At 49.2% G+C, this 20,000-nt stretch overlaps 1 protein-coding gene across 1 annotated transcript in view; it reads right to left on the reverse strand.

Moving 5' to 3' along the window:
• Nucleotides 1–20,000, reverse strand: part of sobpa (sine oculis binding protein homolog (Drosophila) a) — an 80,837-nt gene that overhangs the window by 51,158 nt on the left and 9,679 nt on the right. The window contains 4 exon segments of the mRNA XM_061261966.1: nucleotides 5,551–5,568; nucleotides 5,571–5,792; nucleotides 11,711–11,846; nucleotides 16,403–16,474. Coding sequence (XP_061117950.1) covers nucleotides 5,551–5,568; nucleotides 5,571–5,792; nucleotides 11,711–11,846; nucleotides 16,403–16,474 — 448 coding nt within the window.

Here is a 20,000-nt window from a genome sequence, read left to right on the forward strand (position 1 = left end):
CCCGATCTGTGATCACTGGACCAGGACACAGTTTGCTCTCCACGTTTTCCCTTTTTTTTTACCGGCTTTTCTTTTTTACTTGTTAAGCTTAATGTGTCTAAAGCGAATTCAGGTTTAAAGAGAGGACTAATTTGCAATTAAGCGGAAAAACTCCCTTGGGCTCGGAGATAGTTCAGCGGAGGCAGCATGAATATTTCACGGCTCTCTCTCTCTCTCTCCGCGGTTATCGTCCGTTTGCGGGGCCTTTTAGTGTCGGAGGAGGGAGAACTTTCACAAGCTGTCAGCGCTGCAGAGGCTGTACAGCGGGGGTGTCCAGTCTCATTCTCAAAGGGCGCAGGCTTCTGTTTTAGCCTGCCGTTACAGCAGCTGACTCAGCTAATTAGCTAAGTCATGGGCTGCATCAAAAATCACACAGCTAGCGGACCACTCATACGACGTTGCAATGAAAATCAACCTGAATTTAGTATTTAGTATGAGTAGTATGCCAGTATGCAGTTTCTAACACAGCCACGGTCTTCAATCAGGATCTTGGTGAATTGAATCGGGTGTTTTAGTGCTGGGCTAACACAGAAAAATGCACCTACAGTGCATCTGGAAAGTATTCACAGCGCTTCACTTTTCCCACATTTTGTTATGTTACAGCCTTATTCCAAAATGGAATAAATTCATTTTTTTCCTCAAAATTCTACAGAGAACACCCCATAATGACAACATGAAATAATCTTTTTTGAAATTTTTGCAAATGTATTACAAATAAAAAACTAAGAAATCACATGTACATAAGTATTCACAGCCTTTGCTCAATACTTTGTTGATGCACCTTTGGCAGCAATTACAGCCTCAAGTCTTTTTGAATATGATGCCACTAGCTTGGCACACCTATCTTTGGGCAGTTTCACCCATTCCTCTTTGCAGCACCTCTCAAGCTCCATCAGGTTGGATGGGGAGCGTCGGTGCACAGCCATTTTCAGATCTCTCCAGAGATGTTCAACCGGATTCAAGTCTGGGCTCTGGCTGGGCCACTCAAGGACATTCACAGAGTTGTCCTGAAGCCACTTCTTTAATATCTTGGCTGTGTGCTTAGGGTCGTTGTCCTGCTGAAAGATGAACCGTCGCCCCAGTCTGAGGTCAAGAGCACTCTGGAGCAGGTTTTCATCCAGGATGTCTCTGTACATTGCTGCATTCATCTTTCCCTCAATCCTGACTAGTCTCCCAGTTCCTGCCGCTGAAAAACATCCCCACAGCATGGTGCTGCCACCACCATGCTTCCCTGTTGGGATGGTATTGGCCAGGTAATGAGCGGTGCCTGGTTTCCTCCAAACATGACGCCTGGCATTCACGCCAAAGAGTTCAATCTTTGTCGCATCAGACCAGAGAATTTTGTTTCTCATGGTCTGAGAGTCCTTCAGGTGCCTTTTGGCAAGCTCCAGACGGGCTGCCATGTGCCTTTTACTAAGGAGTGGCTTCCGTCTGGCCACTCTACCATACAGGTCTGATTGGTGGATTGATGGTTGATGGCAGAGATGGTTGTCCTTCTGGAAGGTTCTCCTCTCTCCACAGAGGAACGCTGGAGCTCTAACAGAGTGACCATCAGGTTCTTGGTCACCTCCCTGACTAAGGCCCTTCTCCCCCTATTTCTCAGTTTAGACGGGCGGCCAGCTCTAGGAAGAGTCCTGGTGGTTTCCGAACTTCTTCCATTTACGGATGATGGAGGCCACTGTGCTCATTGGGACCTTCAAAGCAGCAGAAATGTTTCTGTACGCTTCCCCAGATTTGTGCCTCAAGACAATCCTGTCTCGGAGGTCTACAGACAATTCCTTTGACTTCATGCTTGGTTTGTGCTCCAACTTGGACTGTGAACTGTGGGACCTTATATAGACAGGTGTGTGCCTTTCCAAATCATGTCCAATCAACTGAATTTACCACAGGTGGACTCCAATTAAGCTGTAGAAACATCTCAAGGTTGATCAGTGGAAACAGGATGCACCTGAGCTCAATTTTGGGCTTCACAGCAAAGGCTGTGAATACTTATGTACATGTGATTTCTTCGTTTTTTATTTTGAATAAATTTGCTTTCAAAAAAACGTATTTCATGTTGTCATTATGGGGTGTTGTGTGTAGAATTTTGAGGAAAAAAATGAATTTATTCCATTTTGGAATAAGGCTGTAACATGACAAAATGTGGGAAAAGTGAAGCGCTGTGAATACTTTCCGGATGCACTGTACATGACCCTTTTTCAGATTGAGATCAGACTGTCCCAGCCCTGTTCCTGGAGATGCATTGTCCTGTTGGTTTTCACTCCAACCCCAACAAAGTACACCTCGTTCAACAGCTAGAGATCTCAATGAGCTGAAAATTAGTAGGAGCCGGCGGGAAAGATGCAGAACAGTAGGTCTCCAGGAACAGGGTTGGGGACCAGTTGTTTAGATCTGCTGGAGATCCACTGGTTCTCATTTCAACCCTAATTTCACACACCTGTTTCTACTAATTAGCAGCTGAACAAGATCTCTAGCTATTGAATGAGGTGTGCTTTGTGAGGGTTGGAGTGAAAACCTACAGGACAGTAGATCTCCAGGAACAGGGTTGGGCAGCCCTGCTCTAGCTGTTGAACGTTAGGGTTGTCAGGGTTAGAGTGAAACCTAACACACACACACACTCCCCCACACATACACACACTCTCTCTCTCTCTCTCTCTCTCTCTCTCTCTCACACACACACACACACACACACTGTCTATCTCACAAACACACACACACACACACACACACACACACACTGTCTATCTCACAAACACACACACACACACACACACACACACTGTCTATCTCACAAACACACACACACACACACACACACACACACACACACACACACACACTCCCTGGACCCTCAGTCCTACACCCGCAGTTCTGAAATCCCTCTGTGCACTGGCAGGGCATTCTGCCTGGGGGGAATTTTGAATCCAAATCTGACCAGACCAGCGTCCACTGCTGGCCTCTGAAGGAGAGGATGAATAATTGAGAGAGATGGAGAGAGGGAGAGAGAGAGAGAGACGGAGAGAAGGGGAAGGGGCCAGTTCTCTGGACTGTTTAGAGCGGACCACCATCTGTTTCCCCCACACCCGCCACCCAGCCTGCCAGCCAGTGAGTGGAACCAACAGAGCCACACTCCTGCAACACACACACACACACACACACACACACACACACACACACACACACACTCGTGCAACACACACACACACCCCCACACCCTCCCGCAACACACACACACACTCACACACTCCTGCAACACACACACCCACACACTCCCGCAACACACACACACACACTCACACACTCCTGCAACACACACACACACACACACCCCTACACACTCCCGCAACACACACACACACACACACTCACACACTCCTGCAACACACACACACACACACACACACACCCCCACATACTCCCGCAACACACCCCCACACACTCCCGCAACACACACACACACACACACTCACACACTCCTGCAACACACACACACACACCCCCACACACTCCCGCAACACACACACACCAGCGCTGATAACACACACACACACACACACATATACACACACATGCACAAGCACACACACACACACACATAAACTCTGATCAGGTAGGCCACAGTAGATGTCCATGTATCAGGGAAGGGTGTCGCCCAAAATTTAAGCCCAAAATGTCCGCCGTTTCAGCGCATGCTGATGACCTGAGTCACCTCTCCGGGGCCAACACACTCTCCTTCAGGGATCACACATGCAAACATGCCATATGAAATGATAAGACACTCACACACTCAGACCAGCACTGATAACACACACACACACACTCACACCAACGCTGATAACACTCACACACACTCACACCAACTCTGACAACACTCACACACACTCACACCAGCACTGATAACACACACACACACACAAACACACACACTCCCACAACACACTCACACCAGCGCTGATAACACACTCACACACACACACACACGCAAACATGCGATACGACACGGCACACGTAACCGAAGCTGCGGTTCTCACACACAGGCATCTTTGTCTGGCACACATCATCTTTTTTTAAAAGCTTTTTTTTTTATCTCCACTGATCTCTGAGAGATATCGCCCTCATGATCTGAGCCACGCTGCTTCACAAGGCCTTCTCAGACGATTCAATCAAAGTTTCCAATTACAGGAAGCCCTCCTCGCCTTTCTGCTCAGGCTTGGATTTCATTTCCTACTATCAACCGTAAAAGAAAAGGTGGCCAGGTGTGTGTGGAATGCTGACGTGTGTCAGGGTCAGAGATGCTGGGTGTAAAGATACATATATCATTTATGTGTGTGTGTGTGTGTGTGTGTGTGTGGGTTCCCCACCCTGTTCCTGAAGGTATACAGTCCAGTAGGTTTTCACCGCAACCCGAACAAAGCACAACTCATTCAACATTAGTAGTGTCAGGTGTGGCATATTAGAGCAGAACTGAAAACCTACAGGACGGTAGATCTCCAGGAACAGGGTTGGGGCAGCCCTGCTCTAGCTGTTGAATGAGGTGTGCTTTTTTAGGGTTAGAGTGAAAACCTACAGGGTGGTAGATCTCCAGAAACAGGGTTGGGCAGCCCTGCTCTCGCTGTTGAATGTTAGGGTTGTTAGGGTTGGAGTGACGAGCACTCAGGTGAACTCACCTGTGGGAGGTTTGATGAGGGGGGGTGTGGTTGTGATTGACAGGCGGTTTGATGAGGGGGGGCGTGGTTGTGATTGACAGGCGGTTTGATGAGGGGGGCGTGGTTGTGAGTGACAGGCGGTTTGATGAGGGGGGGGGCGTGGTTGTGAGTGACAGGCGGTTTGATGAGGGGGGGCGTGGTTGTGATTGACAGGCGGTTTGATGAGGGGGGGCGTGGTTGTGATTGACAGGCGGTTTGATGAGGGGGGGCGTGGTTGTGAGTGACAGGCGGTTTGATGAGGGGGGGGGCGTGGTTGTGAGTGACAGGAGGTTTGATGAGGGGGGGCGTGGTTGTGAGTGACAGGAGGTTTGATGAGGGGGGGTGTGGTTGTGAGTGACAGGCGGTTTGATGAGGGGGGGGGCGTGGTTGTGAGTGACAGGAGGTTTGATGAGGGGGGGCGTGGTTGTGATTGACAGGCGGTTTGATGGGGGGGCGTGGTTGTGATTGACAGGCGGTTTGATGAGGGGGGGCGTGGTTGTGAGTGACAGGAGGTTTGATGAGGGGGGGCGTGGTTGTGAGTGACAGGCGGTTTGATGAGGGGGGGCGTGGTTGTGATTGACAGGCGGTTTGATGGGGGGGCGTGGTTGCGATTGACAGACGGTTTGATGAGGGGGGGTGTGGTTGTGAGTGACAGGATGTTTGATGAGGGCGGGGGCGGGGTTGTGAGTGACAGGCGGTTTGATGAGGGCGGGGGCGTGGTTGTGATTGACAGGCGGTTTGATGAGGGGGGGCGTGGTTGTGATTGACAGGAGGTTTGACGGGGGGGGGGTGTGGTTGTGAGTGACAGGCGCTCAGGTGAACTCACCTGCGGGCGGTTTGATGAGGGGGGCGGGATCAGTGGAACGATGATGGGGACGTTCCCGTGCTCCTTGGCACTGGACGAGGAGGAGGAGGAGGAGGAAGAGGAGGAGGAGGAAGAGGAGGAGGAGGGAGCGGCGGTCGGCTCGGACACGCCGTTCCTGGGGTTGGGCGGGGCGTGGGAGCTGTTGGCGAAATTCGGGGAGCCGGAGCTCTCCTCCAGACTCTTGGGTTTTGGCAAAGAATTTTCTGGAAAAAAAAAAAAGAGGAAAGAAGACAAGACTGAGAAAAACAAAATCACATTACATGCCGTTGGCTGATGCTTTTATCCAAAGCGACTTACAGTTGATTAGACTCAGCAGGAGACAATCCCCTGGAGCAATGCAGGGTTAAGGGCCTTGCTCGAGGGCCCAACGGCTGTGCGGATCATATTGTGGCTACACCGGGGATTAGAACCGCCGACCTTGCGGGTCCCAGTCATTTACCTTAACCACTACGCTACAGGCAACCACAAACTAGAAGGAGAAGTGTTTTTTTTTTTTTTAAAGGAGAGCGGACAGGTTCGTTTATTGACTGTTACATTCGAACAGTTCGTGGCTTTCAGCTCATTATAGACAGAGTTCACAGTCCTAAATTAGCCCTGCTACCCCAGGCTAGGTTTGGCAGATGCCCGGGGGTTAGACCGGAATGTCTGATTTGAAAATGAACGGTTTGCGGTCCGAGTAATTCACTGCAAAAAAAACAGTACCGTTAGTTTGTAATGAATTTGTGTGTCAATCAAACCAGGTCTGTGACCGGTTCTGGTAGCTGCCCGAGCTGGGCCAGACCGAGCTGTTCGTCCCAGAACACAGCGGAAACTTCCGACACGTTCATAAAACAGGACGGTTTCCCTGGCAGTTCTGCTCCGCAGGGACCTCACAGAGAGACAGGAACATGCTCAGCCCGAACACAACAGAGGCTTATTGTTGCAGAGAGAAAGGGCACAGGCACGCAGGCACCACGCAAACACTCAAAGACTTAATTGTTACGTGTGGAGGTGACACCGCACTGCGAGTGCCGCTGCGTGCGTCATCGATCTCGGTCCCCCTTGGCGCGCAAGCCCCGGGAAAACATGGTTCCTTCTGCGGGAATCCCCGTGACCACCGTGTCCCGAATGCCACGGAGAGAAATGCAGAGCTGGATCTGGAAATAGAAACCACCCACAATCCTCCTCTCCACAGGACCCAGCGAACCACACAGAGCCAATCAGCCTGCACTCCCATTGGCTACCAAAACACCGCCCTGCAGGCAAACCAATGTGAGGGAGGCCGCGGTGAATATAAGGTAATATTTTTAAAAGGCGGCAGTGACAGGGGGGTAATTTACGGGGGAATAGGGGGGCTATAACCCCCGCCCGCCCCCCACCTCTCAATATTACTGAACAGGCAAAGTATTCCCCCAATAATACAGCAAGATGAAAAATACTTTCATATCATAAAAGATGGGAGTGATGCATGTGTAATTGCAGTAGACCGATGAGTAAGGGGAAGTCAGAATTCACCAGAATTAGAATTCACCCCCCCCCCCCCTCGGGGGCTGCACTTTTCTAGGTCTGTGCATTTTAAGCACCCCGATATTACAGTTACCCCCTCGCGTGATGGAGTCTGGATGTCATGTGACGTACATAAAGGCTCTGAAAATACCCTCACCGCCCGTTACCTCCACAGACCCGTGAACCAACGACCGGCAACGAGACCCTGCAGCGTAGCAGGAATCAATAAATATGCACCCTGCGCAGAAACATCAGGACAATATCTCGGCAATCAGGGCTAAGCAGCCGAACACGCAGCTGCCTGACGGCATTTCTGAGAGGAGAGATTTACAGTCACACTCGCTGTGATGGAATCAGTCTTCACTATACTCTGCCATGAGTGATGAGGGAGAGAGAGAGAGAGAGAGAGAGAGAGAGAGAGAGAGAGAGAGAGATGAGGGAGAGAGAGAGAGAGAGAGAGAGATGAGGGAGAGAGGGAGAGGGTGACAGAGAGAGAGGGAGAGAGAGAGAGAGAGAGAGAGATGAGGGAGAGAGGGAGAGGGTGACAGAGAGGGAGAGGGGGAGTGACAGAGAGGGAGAGAGAGGGAGAGGGAGAGAGAGCATAAGAGGGGGAGAGAGAGATAGAATTGGAGATGGGGAGTGAGAGTGAGAGTGAAAGAGGAAAAAAAGAGGAGAAAGAGAGTGGGAGAGAGCCAAAGAGAGAATGGGAGAGCGGAGGCAGAGAGAGAGAGAGCGGGAGAGAGAGGGAAAGAGAGAGAGAGTGAGAGGGAGTGAGTGAGAGAGTGAGGGAGAGTGAGAGAGAAAGAGAGTGAGAGAGAGAGAGAGAGAGAGAGAGAGGACCCCTCTCTCGTGGGATAGGACCATGGCCATTCGTTAGGACCGATAGCTCAAACACACTCCCGCTGAACTGGCACCACTCCACCGTTCCGAAAATCCTGCAGTCGTTAACCATGTTTCATTAACCAGCTGAACTCAGCTGAACACAAACCCATGAACAAGTATTTATGGACAATTATCCCCATCTGGGAGAACAGAAATACATTCTGAATATTCCCTGCACACAAATTGGGCAACAATTTAGGGTGGAGCCACACATACACTGTTCATTATTCTCTCTTCACTCTGTAGAGCGTAACAGCACCTAAACAGCGGACAGATACACAAACAGAGCCATTTGCACGTACTGTGAATAAAAAAAAAAAAAAACACCCATTCGGTTCGAGAAAATTGTATTTAGGATAAAATACAGTGAAACAAAAAAAAAAAAAAAAAAAAAAAAAAAAACACTTTCGCTTGGAAAAGTAAAAAAAAAAAAAATGCAAAAAAAAAAAAAAAAAATAGATGATTCTCTGGGGAAATAGAAAAACAGTCCCCGAGAAGCGAACAGCTGAATAATCGTTGCGCGGGGCTGTTAGCGCCGACACTAACGGTGATGTATGCGTCTGCCTTCCCAGCATGCCCCGGTGCGCGTGTGCGCGGGCCGCAGACAGCGCGGTTAATGCCGCTATCGATTTCCCTCCCTTTAAATTACTCCTCGCGCTCGCCGCCATGATGACCCTGTCGCCGCGGCGACACGCCAATCCGGAGGCAGACGGTCCGCGGGGGGCCAGGACGCCGGGGGAGTGGGGGAGGGGTCAAAGGTCGGCTGGCTACGCCGCGGAGATAAAGAGTCCGCCGGGACTGCGATAGAGACTCATCTGGTTAGATCAGTTGGAGCAGTTAATTCTGAAATCCCCCCCCCCACTGCCGGGGAACGCGATTGCCCGATACCGCCATTAACCCTTTCCGCGTTAAAAAAAAACATCCGCACTTAACCCTTTGGGGAACAGGCTTCCTGGGAGTGTGTTCGTCAGTGTTCTGGAACTCCCCTGCGTTCGATAACCAGCACTGATTGTGACATCAGCGATGGAATGTTCCGTAAAGAGCATTCTCATGGCGTATTTGTGACCTCACACCGTACAGGGTTAAAGGTCGGCAGATAAAGACGGGGGTTTTGAAAGGAGGCAAAGTGCCCAGACCGTAGGAGTGCATTAAGACACACAGTGTGACAGACACCTCCCTGGTTCACAAAGGAGCTATAAAATATACATAAGCCATGCTTATCCATTATATAACTCTTGTATAAGGCATCTGTTAACCTGTATTCTGTTATAACATGTAGGATACTGTTTACAGCTGTGTAATGTCATATGTAAACACAAGCCATATTGTTTTCGTAGACACTGGATCCAGCCAACAATGTCAATAATAGTGTGGTGATAGCATGTGTTATAATGTATAGCATATCATGAACAAGGATTTATAAATGCTTTACTGAAGTAGTTATGACTTTCTTAGGGAGACATTCTGTTGTATAAACTTTCAGAACACAGCAGTGTTCATGCCAGAATCATTTCAATTTTGGTGCCACACCCTGTTTTAAAACACAGCCGAATGTGTTGAAATATGGAACATTTTTCATAGAAATATGATATGCTAAAATGACCAAGCACACAATGTGACCAGTGTGTTTTTCACACGTGGCCAATGATGTCTCTCTCTCTGTCTCTTTCCCCTTTCTCACTCTCTTTCTCTCTTCCGCTCTCTCTCTCTCTGTCTCCCCCCCTCTCGCTCTCTCTGTCTCTTCCCCCTCTCTCTCTCTCTCTCTTCCTCTCTCGCTCTCTCTGTCTCTTTCCCCTCTCTCACTCTCTCTCTCACTCTCTCCCTCTCCCTTTCTCTCTCCCTGTCTCTCTCTCTCTCTCACAACCTAACCACAATTTGGGAACTGCTTCACCATGGAAACGGCGGCAAGCAACAGCACCTCAGACCTAACAGTCTGGAATCTAACACTTGAATTTTTGAAATGTCATGAAACAGAAAAAAAAAAAGCTGGATAAATTTCCCCCGGGCCCACCCTCCGGCCGCTCCACAGCAGGCCCGAACCCAACCCGTCCAACACCGCCACACGGACCCAACATAATACCCAATCTCACCTCCCGTCTCGTAGCGCCGCGAACGAGCTATAATTAATAAAACTGTTTGCACATTTTCAAGGATTTACAGGAAAAAAAAATAAAAAATTCTCACTCCGTACTACTTACTAGGGATTTGTGATAAATGAGTTACTTAATTAGGTTTTATTGTTTCTTCCCTAATCTGGCGATTTGCAGAGGCCTTCCGCGGAGTATAATAAATATCCTAATCTTCGCGCGTGCCTCGCTCCGAGTAGGAGCGTAATTACATGACGGACGCGGGCCTGCGAGGGGGGGGGGGGCCGGGGGGGTCCTGTCTGTCTTTAAATCCTAATCTTCTCTTCTACAGCTCAAGATGGGGAGAAGGGGGACGGGGGGGGGGGGGATGGGTGGGGGTGGGGGTGGTGGTTCGGGGGAGTGGGAATTACAACCCCCATTGTGTCCCCGTCAGCCCGTTTCCATGGAAATACAAAAACAAAGTGACGGGGGCACCAGATACCGGACAATGAAACATTGTTGGTCTGACGAAATCCCAACAGCGAGAAGTGTGCCACAGTGGAGCGGGGGCCTTGATCCAGTATCCCACGGCGACAAGTCTGAAGTGAATTCATTGCCAATTTTCTGAGGAAATGCTGTGGAAATTCATATTAGTTTTACGTGACAGTCCAGGAAAGTGCAGCTAGAATGGGCCACAGGTAGCCATGGCTGTACCAGTCCGGTCCGCCTCTGCTCCCTGTGCAGGTGTACCTGAGTTTGAGCTGAGTCGGCCTTCTCCCAGGCGCATGTATGGGTACCTGCACTGGAGAGCTACCTGCTCAGGCTACGGGGGGTTACATTCCTGCTGTGGAACTGGAGCTGGCCTTGCTGAGTATGAGCTGGTCAACCAGCTAGTGCTGGTAGCTCATCTGAGCTGGTAGCTGGTTACCTATGCTGGTCTCTCAGGTGTGTTCTGGTTGGGCTGATCTCTCAGGTGTGTCCTGGTTACCTGTGCTGATCTCTCAGGTGTGTGCTGGTAACCTGTGCTGATGCTGATCTCTCCGGTGTGTGCTGGTTACCTGTGCTGATCTTTCAGGTGTGTCCTGGTTACCTGTGCTGATCTCTCAGCTGTGTGCTGTTTACCTGAGCTGATCTCTCAGGTGTGTCCTGGTTACCTGTGCTGATCTCTCAGGCGTGTGCTGGTCACCTGAGCTGATCTCTCAGGTGTGTGTTGGTTGTGCTGATCTCTCAGGCGTGTGTTGGTTGTGCTGATCTCTCAGGCGTGTGCTGGTCACCTGAGCTGATCTCTCAGGTGTGTGTTGGTTGTGCTGATCTCTCAGGCGTGTGTTGGTTGTGCTGATCTCTCAGGCGTGTGCTGGTCACCTGAGCTGATCTCTCAGGTGTGTGTTGGTTGTGCTGATCTCTCAGGTGTGTGTTGGTTGTGCTGATCTCTCAGGCGTGTGTTGGTTGTGCTGATCTCTCAGGCGTGTGTTGGTTGTGCTGATCTCTCAGGCGTGTGTTGGTTGTGCTGATCTCTCAGGCGTGTGTTGGTTGTGCTGATCTCTCAGGTGTGTGTTGGTTGTGCTGATCTCTCAGGCGTGTGTTGGTTGTGCTGATCTCTCAGGTGTGTGTTGGTTGTGCTGATCTCTCAGGTGTGTGTTGGTTGTGCTGATCTCTCAGCTGTGTGCTGAAGGCACCCCTGCGCTCACCTTTCAGGACGGAGATGTGCTGGCGCGCCTCCCCGTCGGGGTAGTTGGGGATCTCCAGGTCGTGAGAGTCGCGCAGCTCCACCTTGTCGTACCCGTACCAGCCCAGGAGCTCGTTCATCGTGTTCTCGGCGAAACTCTGGAGGAGAAAACAACAAACCCGCCGTTAATACTCCCAGACATTCACATTCTGTTCATTCACAACAACAACTACAGCAGGCAGCACGAGGTTCACAGCCAATGTGCGCCACATTACACTACAGTTATTTATCTGACGCTTTAATCCAAAGCGATTTGGGGCCAACCCCCCCTGGAGCAATGTGGGGTGAAGGGCCTAGCTCAAGGGCCCAACAGCTGGGTGGATCTTATTGTGATTACACTGGGGATTTGAACCACCAACCTTCAGGGCAGCAGTCAAGCAACTTAGCCACTAGGCTACAGGCTGTACCCCCCCCCCCCAAAAATAACTTAATTCCAGAAGGCCAGCATATGTACAGCCAGGTCAGGGGATCTGCATCACAGGCATTAAGACGCACTCTCACACCACCCGCGCGCGGTACGGGAAGACCTGCTCTCCTGTTGGCACTGATTGGCCGATGGGGGTTTCCTTTTACTGCCGTTTTCCCAGAGAGGCATTGCCATTGGTGTAGAATCGCCCAAACGAATCGCTCCCGGCTCTGGGAACGAGTGCGACTGAAAGGGAGCGCCACGATTCTCCTTCTTACCGGTCAAAAAAAAAAAAAAAAGGGCTAATGCTGCCAATAGACTCGGTTCTCTGTAACTCTACAGTGATGACCCAGAGAGACTCGTCCACTTCCTGTGACATCGCCATGGCGACCGGCCGGCTCTGGGCGGGGGTGGCGATCGCCGCGGTGAACACGCCGACCGGTTTGCGGAACGTTCCCGCCGAGACTCGGATTACAGCAGTTCGGCTAAAACAAACAAACTAACAAAGACGACAGCTGAGGCTTTTCAAAGGACAGGGGAACGGACAGATACTGCCGGGGGGGGGAGCGGGTGTCAAAGGTCTTCCCTCCTCACTGCTAAGTAAGGGAAACCTCCGACAACTTTCACCAGTGACACAGGGCTCAGGTAACTGCCAAATCCAACCTGCGCCTCGATAGCAGCAAGGCTTCCTGAAGTCTAAACAGTACAATGTCTAGTGTTAATTCAACTCTAGTACACAGTACATATGAGTCCAATACAGGTCATCTGTAAGACAGGGGGGCCCGACCCTGTTCCTGGAGATGTACCTGTAGGTTTTCATTTCAACCCTAATTTAGCACACTTGGTTCAACTAATTAAGGGCTTAACAAGGTCTCTAGCTGTCTGAATGAGGTGCGCTATGTTAGGGTTGTCCGGTAGATCTCCAGGAACAGGTTTGAGCAGCCCAGGTGTGAAAGCTGATTTAACACTGAGCATTTTTACCGTGCGTGTCATTTACACCACGTTAATGCTTTATGTAATTTACACTAAGCTAATGCTTTATGTCATTAACACCACGCGAATGCATTTTACACCAAGTCTAAGGCAATGAAATCACAGCGTGCCGCGAGATACACAGCTGCTCTTTAGTTCTCACTGTGCTGTTGTGACTTCATTCGCCCCTTAATAATTGTTATCTTATTTACTGTGAAGCCCATTAGGCGATAATTCTTTGTTTGAAAAAAAAAAAAGCCACGTTCAAGCTAATAAAAGATAGCTGGCAGCGGTGTAGGAAAGAAGCGTCACCATCGAAAGGCGTCGGGATGGATGTGGGGAGCCTCAGAACCTGGGCGTAAAATTAACGCAAGCACACCTTCCTGAACAGACACCGCTAAAACCGCTAAACGCAGGGAGGAAACCGAACTTCCACACACAACTGAGACGGGTAACCCTGACTCAACATTTACATTACATTACACTAAATTAAAAGCATTTGGCAGACACTCTTATCCAGAGCGACGTACAGTTGATTAGACTAAGCAGGGGGCAATCCTCCCCTGGAGCAATGCAGGGTTAAGGGCCTTGCTCAAGGGCCCAATGGCCGTGCGGATCTTATTGTGGCTACACCGGGATTAGAACCACCGACCTTGCGGGTCCCAGCCTTGTACCTTAACCACTACGCTACATGCCCTTGTTACATCCATTCCCTCCAGACACCAGCGCCCAAAACGACTTCCTCTCAGCAGCCTAGTGGATGACGGCTTGCACACAACGGGTAGCGTACACAGGCTAGCCTATGACGACTAGCGGACAACGGCTAGCGGATGACGGCTAGCGGACAACGCTCTCCAGAAAAACAAGTCCAGGCAAAGCTGCCACAATGATACAGCAGGTTCAAGGCAGCAAGCTATATCCTTCTGCATCTGTCGGAGCCCTATTCCAAAATCCAGACTGAAGGCAGGTATGTCCTACTCTGAGGAATGTGCAGACCGGCTGTTCGCACTGCTCCCAGCCAAGAGAGCGCGGGAACATGGGAATCTCGGCCACCGAAACCAGGGAATGCACGCGGAAAAGGCCGATCCGCTTCCGGACATTGTGCTAACTCATCCCCTCATTAGCTAATTAGCACAATCATTTGTTTGATCTGACGCGTTTGACGAGGTCGTGGGCTACGTCGGCAGCACGCGAGTGCATGCGTGGCGAAAAAGGCCTTTCTGTGAGTCGATGCAGGAGTGAACCGGCACTGGAGGACGCGACCGTTCCAGAAAATCTCGGGCAGAATAGTGGAGTTTTGGATGGGAAGCCAGCGCGTGTACCGCGGCCCTGGAGTCTGAGTGTGACAGGGAGCAGGCGGACGGGCGGGGGGACATTTCCTGCGTCCTTTACGAGCGCGGTGACGTGGGTCTGTTGGCCTTTTGCGGGCGCGAGGAGAAGGGGAAACCTGCCGTCCTCGGTAAAGGTCAGCACTCAGGAGCTAGGCTTTCATTCTGGACGCCGCCCGCGTCTCGGGTTCCCTCCGGCCCCGGGCCCCGGCGGAGCGGAGAGGCAGCACCGGAGCGGACGCCGGGCCGGATCAGAACCTCCGACCCGCACGCACTGACCTCTGACCTCTCGCGCTGACCTCTGACCTCTCACTGCCTGCTCGCCAGTGTCCTCCAACTCTGCACCTGTGTGTTACGCACTCAGAGAATCCGCCTTCTCATAACTCTACGACGTATCTCAAGACGGAGGGGTTGACGAACCCCGCAATGCTCTCCCGCGCAGTCACTCTGTAACTCTGTATCTCTGACGGAGAGGCTGAGGCCACCGACCCGGGGCCGCATCAGAACCTGCGCCCCACACACTGACCTCTGACCCCACACACTGACCTCTGACCTCTCACTGCCTCCTGACCTGCGCCTTGTAGCTCTGTATCCGTGTGTCACACACACAGAGAGTCTCGTTGCTGTCTCTCCGTGCTGTGACGCTACATCTCACACCCTCAGGAGTAAAGTGACAGTGGAGGTACGTCTTCAAGGATCACATTTCCCAAATGTACCCAGAAAGTACAGTAATGTTCTCTTTTGGTACAAATGAGTATGTTTTCCGAGCAAAAAAGCAAATCATCTCTGACACCCTAACATACATCCTGTAACTCTACATCTCTGACATCCACAGGTTTCTGACATACATCCTGTAACTCTACATCTGACACCCAAAGATTTCTAACACACATCCTGTTACTCTACATCTCTGACACACAAAGATTTATAACATATATCCTGCAACTCTGCATCTCTGACACCCAAAGATTTCTAAAACACATCCTGTAACTCTACATCTCTGACACACAAAGATTTCTAAAACACATCCTGTAACTCTACATCTCTGACACACAAAGATTTCTAACACACAGCCTGTAACTCTAAATCTCTGACACACAAAGATTTCTAACACACATCCTGTAACTCTACATCTCTGACACACAAAGATTTCTAACACACATCCTGTAACTCTACATCTCTGACACACAAAGATTTATAACATATATCCTGCAACTCTACATCTCTGACACCCAAAGATTTCTAAAACACATCCTGTAACTCTACATCTCTGACACACAAAGATTTCTAACACACATCCTCATCTCTTCACAAGTTTCCTGTAGCTGTCATTGATACACACAGAAAATCTTGTTGCTTTTCATTGCTAAATGTAACTCTACATCACTGATAGAGAGGCTGAATGTCTTGTCATTGCTTTCCAGTACAGTAATGCAGTAACTCTGTCTGACTGAGAAACTCACCTTCACTGTAGCTGTATATAATACACAGAGAGAATATCACTGCTTTTGCATCTCTTTTCTGTAACCTTCCCAACAATCCGTGAACTTAAATCCTCACTATCACCTGGTTGAACCTCAGCCTGGTTCTGAGACAACTTGCATTTATTCATGAAAGCAGGACCTTAGGTTCTCCTGATTGAACATTGGTCCCGCTCTGGTAGTCAACTTGTTACTCCAGTAGAACCCTCACAGTGTTCATATTCCGACATTCTAAGCCATGTTCTCGCTCCGAAAGCGGGAAAACCATCATCTCATCCCCGACAGAGCCGTCGTCCGACCCTGACGGAACCTCGGCGTTGCTCTCGTGGGAAGACGGGAGCGTCCTTCTCGTCCTCTCCCCTGAAAACCTGAATTGGGAACCCTTCCTCTTCACTTCGCTAAGAGATCCTGCACCTCACTGACTTCCAGGAAAACCTTCTCTCGCGCTAACACACAGAGGGCCTCACCATGGGGTAGGACGGGTTGCCATGGAGATCCCCCGCCTCGCCTCCCTGTGGCTGAGCCTGCCCCACTCGCACCTGATGAGACACGAGTCAGTCCGTTACATTCATGCATGCAACCGTCAATCACACTGCAAGCTGTCAATCACAGAGGGCGTCAATCACAATCAGATGCTTTTTTTTTTTTTTTTTTTTTTCTGAACTCTCTCGCTGGGACATACATAAAAAAACGAAAGCACCAGAACGCTACACAGCCCCCGCAGCCACTAACTCGGACACCTCAACTTGAACTGAGTTACGGCGTCTCTCGCCTGCTAACGTGCTAACGTGCTAACACACATTCACACAAGCGGCGGTTTAAACATTACCAACACGGGTCATGCTGTGCATGCTGAATCATCCTGGAACGCAGCCACAATGAAAGAGGTCTTCAATTTATTGTGATTTCCTCTCTCATTTTTAATTTGTGGACCGGTTACCTTGGCTGGGTATGTTTTTACATTTCCAAAGAAGCGAATTAACAAATTTGGCTCAAAAACAAAAGTCATCAGTTACAGCATTGTGTTTGTAATGATTATGAACTGAATACATTTCCTGGCTTGGAGTGGTTTGGGTTTATTGCGTTGTGAAACATTATTTTTTACAAAGACTGCTGGATTTATGTTGCAAGGGGATGAATCTCAAAGTGAATTTCTTTCCGGTTAGTTCTATAATTAAACATTTGATATCGGCAGGCTGACACTTTGCAACAGAAGGGCTATCTGACCAGGAAGGCGAAGGACTCATATTTTAAACTAAGTTTTTACCCCACAAAACGTTTTAGCCTGCTGAGCCCTGCTGTAAAATCCATCTATGCCAGCTTGATCAGCTTTAAAATTGAGCTGGTCATGCAGATCATAAGCTGGTCTAGCTGGGCGTGAGCTGGTCAAACCATGTCGAGCTGGGAGCTGGTGTGAACTGGTCAACCAGCTAAACCATATCAAGCTGGGAGCTGGTGTGAAGTGATCAACCAGCTAAACAATGTACAGCTGGGAGCTGGTCTGAACTGGCCAACCTGCTACCAGCTGGTTTCAAAACCTAGCTTGAGCTGTTGTTTTTCAGCTGGGAGGCATTTAGCAGACACTCTTATCCAGAGTGACACACGCAGATGTTTAATATTTATGTATTTATTACATAGTATCCATTCATGCATATGAATATTTACTGAAGCAATTCAGGTCAAAACCTTCCACAAGGGTACAATGGCCTAGCTCAAAATTGAACCCTCAACCTCTATAAGCCCAGGTTATAAGCCCCGTTCCCTGCATATTATACTACACGGTTACCCATAACAGAACCTGCGCACACTCTTCAGGGGCCTGTACTGAGAGACTGTTCATTTGTTTCTCCGTCTTTATTGAAAAGGTTCAAATACATTTTAATTTATTTTATTTAACCTTTATTTATACAGGTCAGTTATGTGAGAACTCTGAGAACTTGTCTTTTGCAGTGACAACCTTGTAGCCAACCAATTATTAGGGAAGGGGTTCCCTGACTGTGGGTCATGACCCCATGTGGGGTTACCGGAGTCACATGAAATTTTTTTGGCGTTTTTTTAACTATGTGAGTGTAGGCACTACGTGTCGAATATCACAACCACGGAGCAATAATACATAATGAAGCAATGAGGCACGAGAGATTGTGGTATGTCAACAATATACTCACAGCTGAACAGAGCTGTTAGGCCTGAGGCGTGTGTGTGTGGATGGGGTGTTGGGGGGTCATGTAAATTTGTGAATATTTATTTAAGGTCGTATCAGAAAAAAGTTTTGCAACACCTGATTTTGGGAATGATTAGATGACCAGATGTATTGAGCTGTTTTTTTTTGGTTTTTGTTTTTTGTCAAATTTGACATTTATTTATTTTATTGTGCGTTTCTGCAGGGACAGTGCACAATTAAAAGGTAATTACAGGTAGCGAGCAGCTCATTTACCTGGGCAGGTAGACAGGTAACCACAGAACCAGAAATACACGACATCGGAGCACAATCGGAGTTAAAACAACCGACCCTTTCTCAAGGTGTCACGGGATTTTTTAACGACCACAGTGAGTGAGCGCGCGGCCGAAGAGTGGAAAACATTCCTGAAAACGTTTTGCGTTTTGACTCGCACGTCATCACACGCAGACGCAGAGAGTGTGCGCTTGCACAGAGGCCCGAGGTGAGAAAACACACTAATAAATCACCGTGCCACTCAGTCACCATTCATTCTCCTGTCCTATTAATCATTAATCACAGCTGCGAATTCACAAAATTGTCTCGGCTGAATAGCTCTCTGAGTTACGTGACCTCGATGAGCTACGCCGCGGAACAATGCCTTTCTGTAGGAAACTGAAAACACCATTTCAGAGTTAATAGAAGTCAAATATTTATTTTACGTATGTGAAGTTCAAAAATTGAACAGAAGGCGCGCACACAGTTCACATTGCCAATTGATTTGAGTTTTTTCGTTTTTTTAAGAATTGTCAAATATGTTGGGCTAAGTCAGACCCATAATTCCTGGCTCTTTGATGCCATCAGGGTACGAATGTTCTGAGTCGTTGCCCTGGCAACAGCACAAGGACAGAAAAAATAATATATAAAAGAATCACATCAGGCCGACAGCACACAAAACTGCAACCTTCTGCACACCTTCCGTAACAGTAACACAACTCTGCCACTAGGGGCCCCTCGGGTCGCTGAGAGGCAGAGCCTCTCTAACAAAGCGGTAGCATCTGAGTCACACAAAAATAAAGCAAATACACTCAACGTTTAGCATCACAGCGCTAAGATGTAACTACCTTCGGATGAGAAAGTGAGTAATTGTGAAATCCCACCACAGTTACTGCTCAGAGACCGCTGCTATAAATCCGTTTTACAACGTCACCATGCCAACAGATGAGGTACAAGGTGAATCATCATTTTTTTTTAAAGCGAGAACATTTCATTAGGAAATTTCCCCAAGGTTATATTTACACCTGAACTCAGAAATCCGTCTGATCGCAGCAGAATCGTCTCCGGAGGATTTATGCTCGGAGTTTTAATTAAGATGAGCTATCGTAAATGCACATAAAAACGGTGACAGTTTTTATGAGTGATAAGTGTAGCCGGCGATGCGGCCGTGAAAAAATATAGCCGACAAAAAGTCATTAAGCAGCAACAAATGACAAACAGATGCTCGGAGAAGAGGACGAACTCCTTTTTTTTTTTTTTTTTTTTTTACCGAGCCGTGTAGAAAGATTAGCCTGTCACCTGAGCCCGGGACGTGATTGGCCGCAGGAGAAAGGTGCGGATCGGATTGGCCGACAGGAGCAATGCCAGGTGAGGCAGATCAAAGCCAAGCACGGGGCTGGCTGATCAAACGGCATCCGCCCGAACCCGCGGAAATCGCGGCGGAATCTAAGCAGTCTGACATTCTTACAGCGGGGTGGGTATGAATGGATACAGGGTTTAAAGTGACACAACACCCCCCCCTTCTCCCCTCCGCCAAACACACACACAACACACACATACTGACACGCACGCAACAACTGGTCCCCCAGGCCCATACCCCCCACCCTTAAACTCAATCCAAACAGCCCTCTTGC

Source organism: Conger conger, chromosome 1 (genome assembly GCF_963514075.1).
Source record: "Conger conger chromosome 1, fConCon1.1, whole genome shotgun sequence".
NCBI lineage: Eukaryota > Metazoa > Chordata > Actinopteri > Anguilliformes > Congridae > Conger > Conger conger.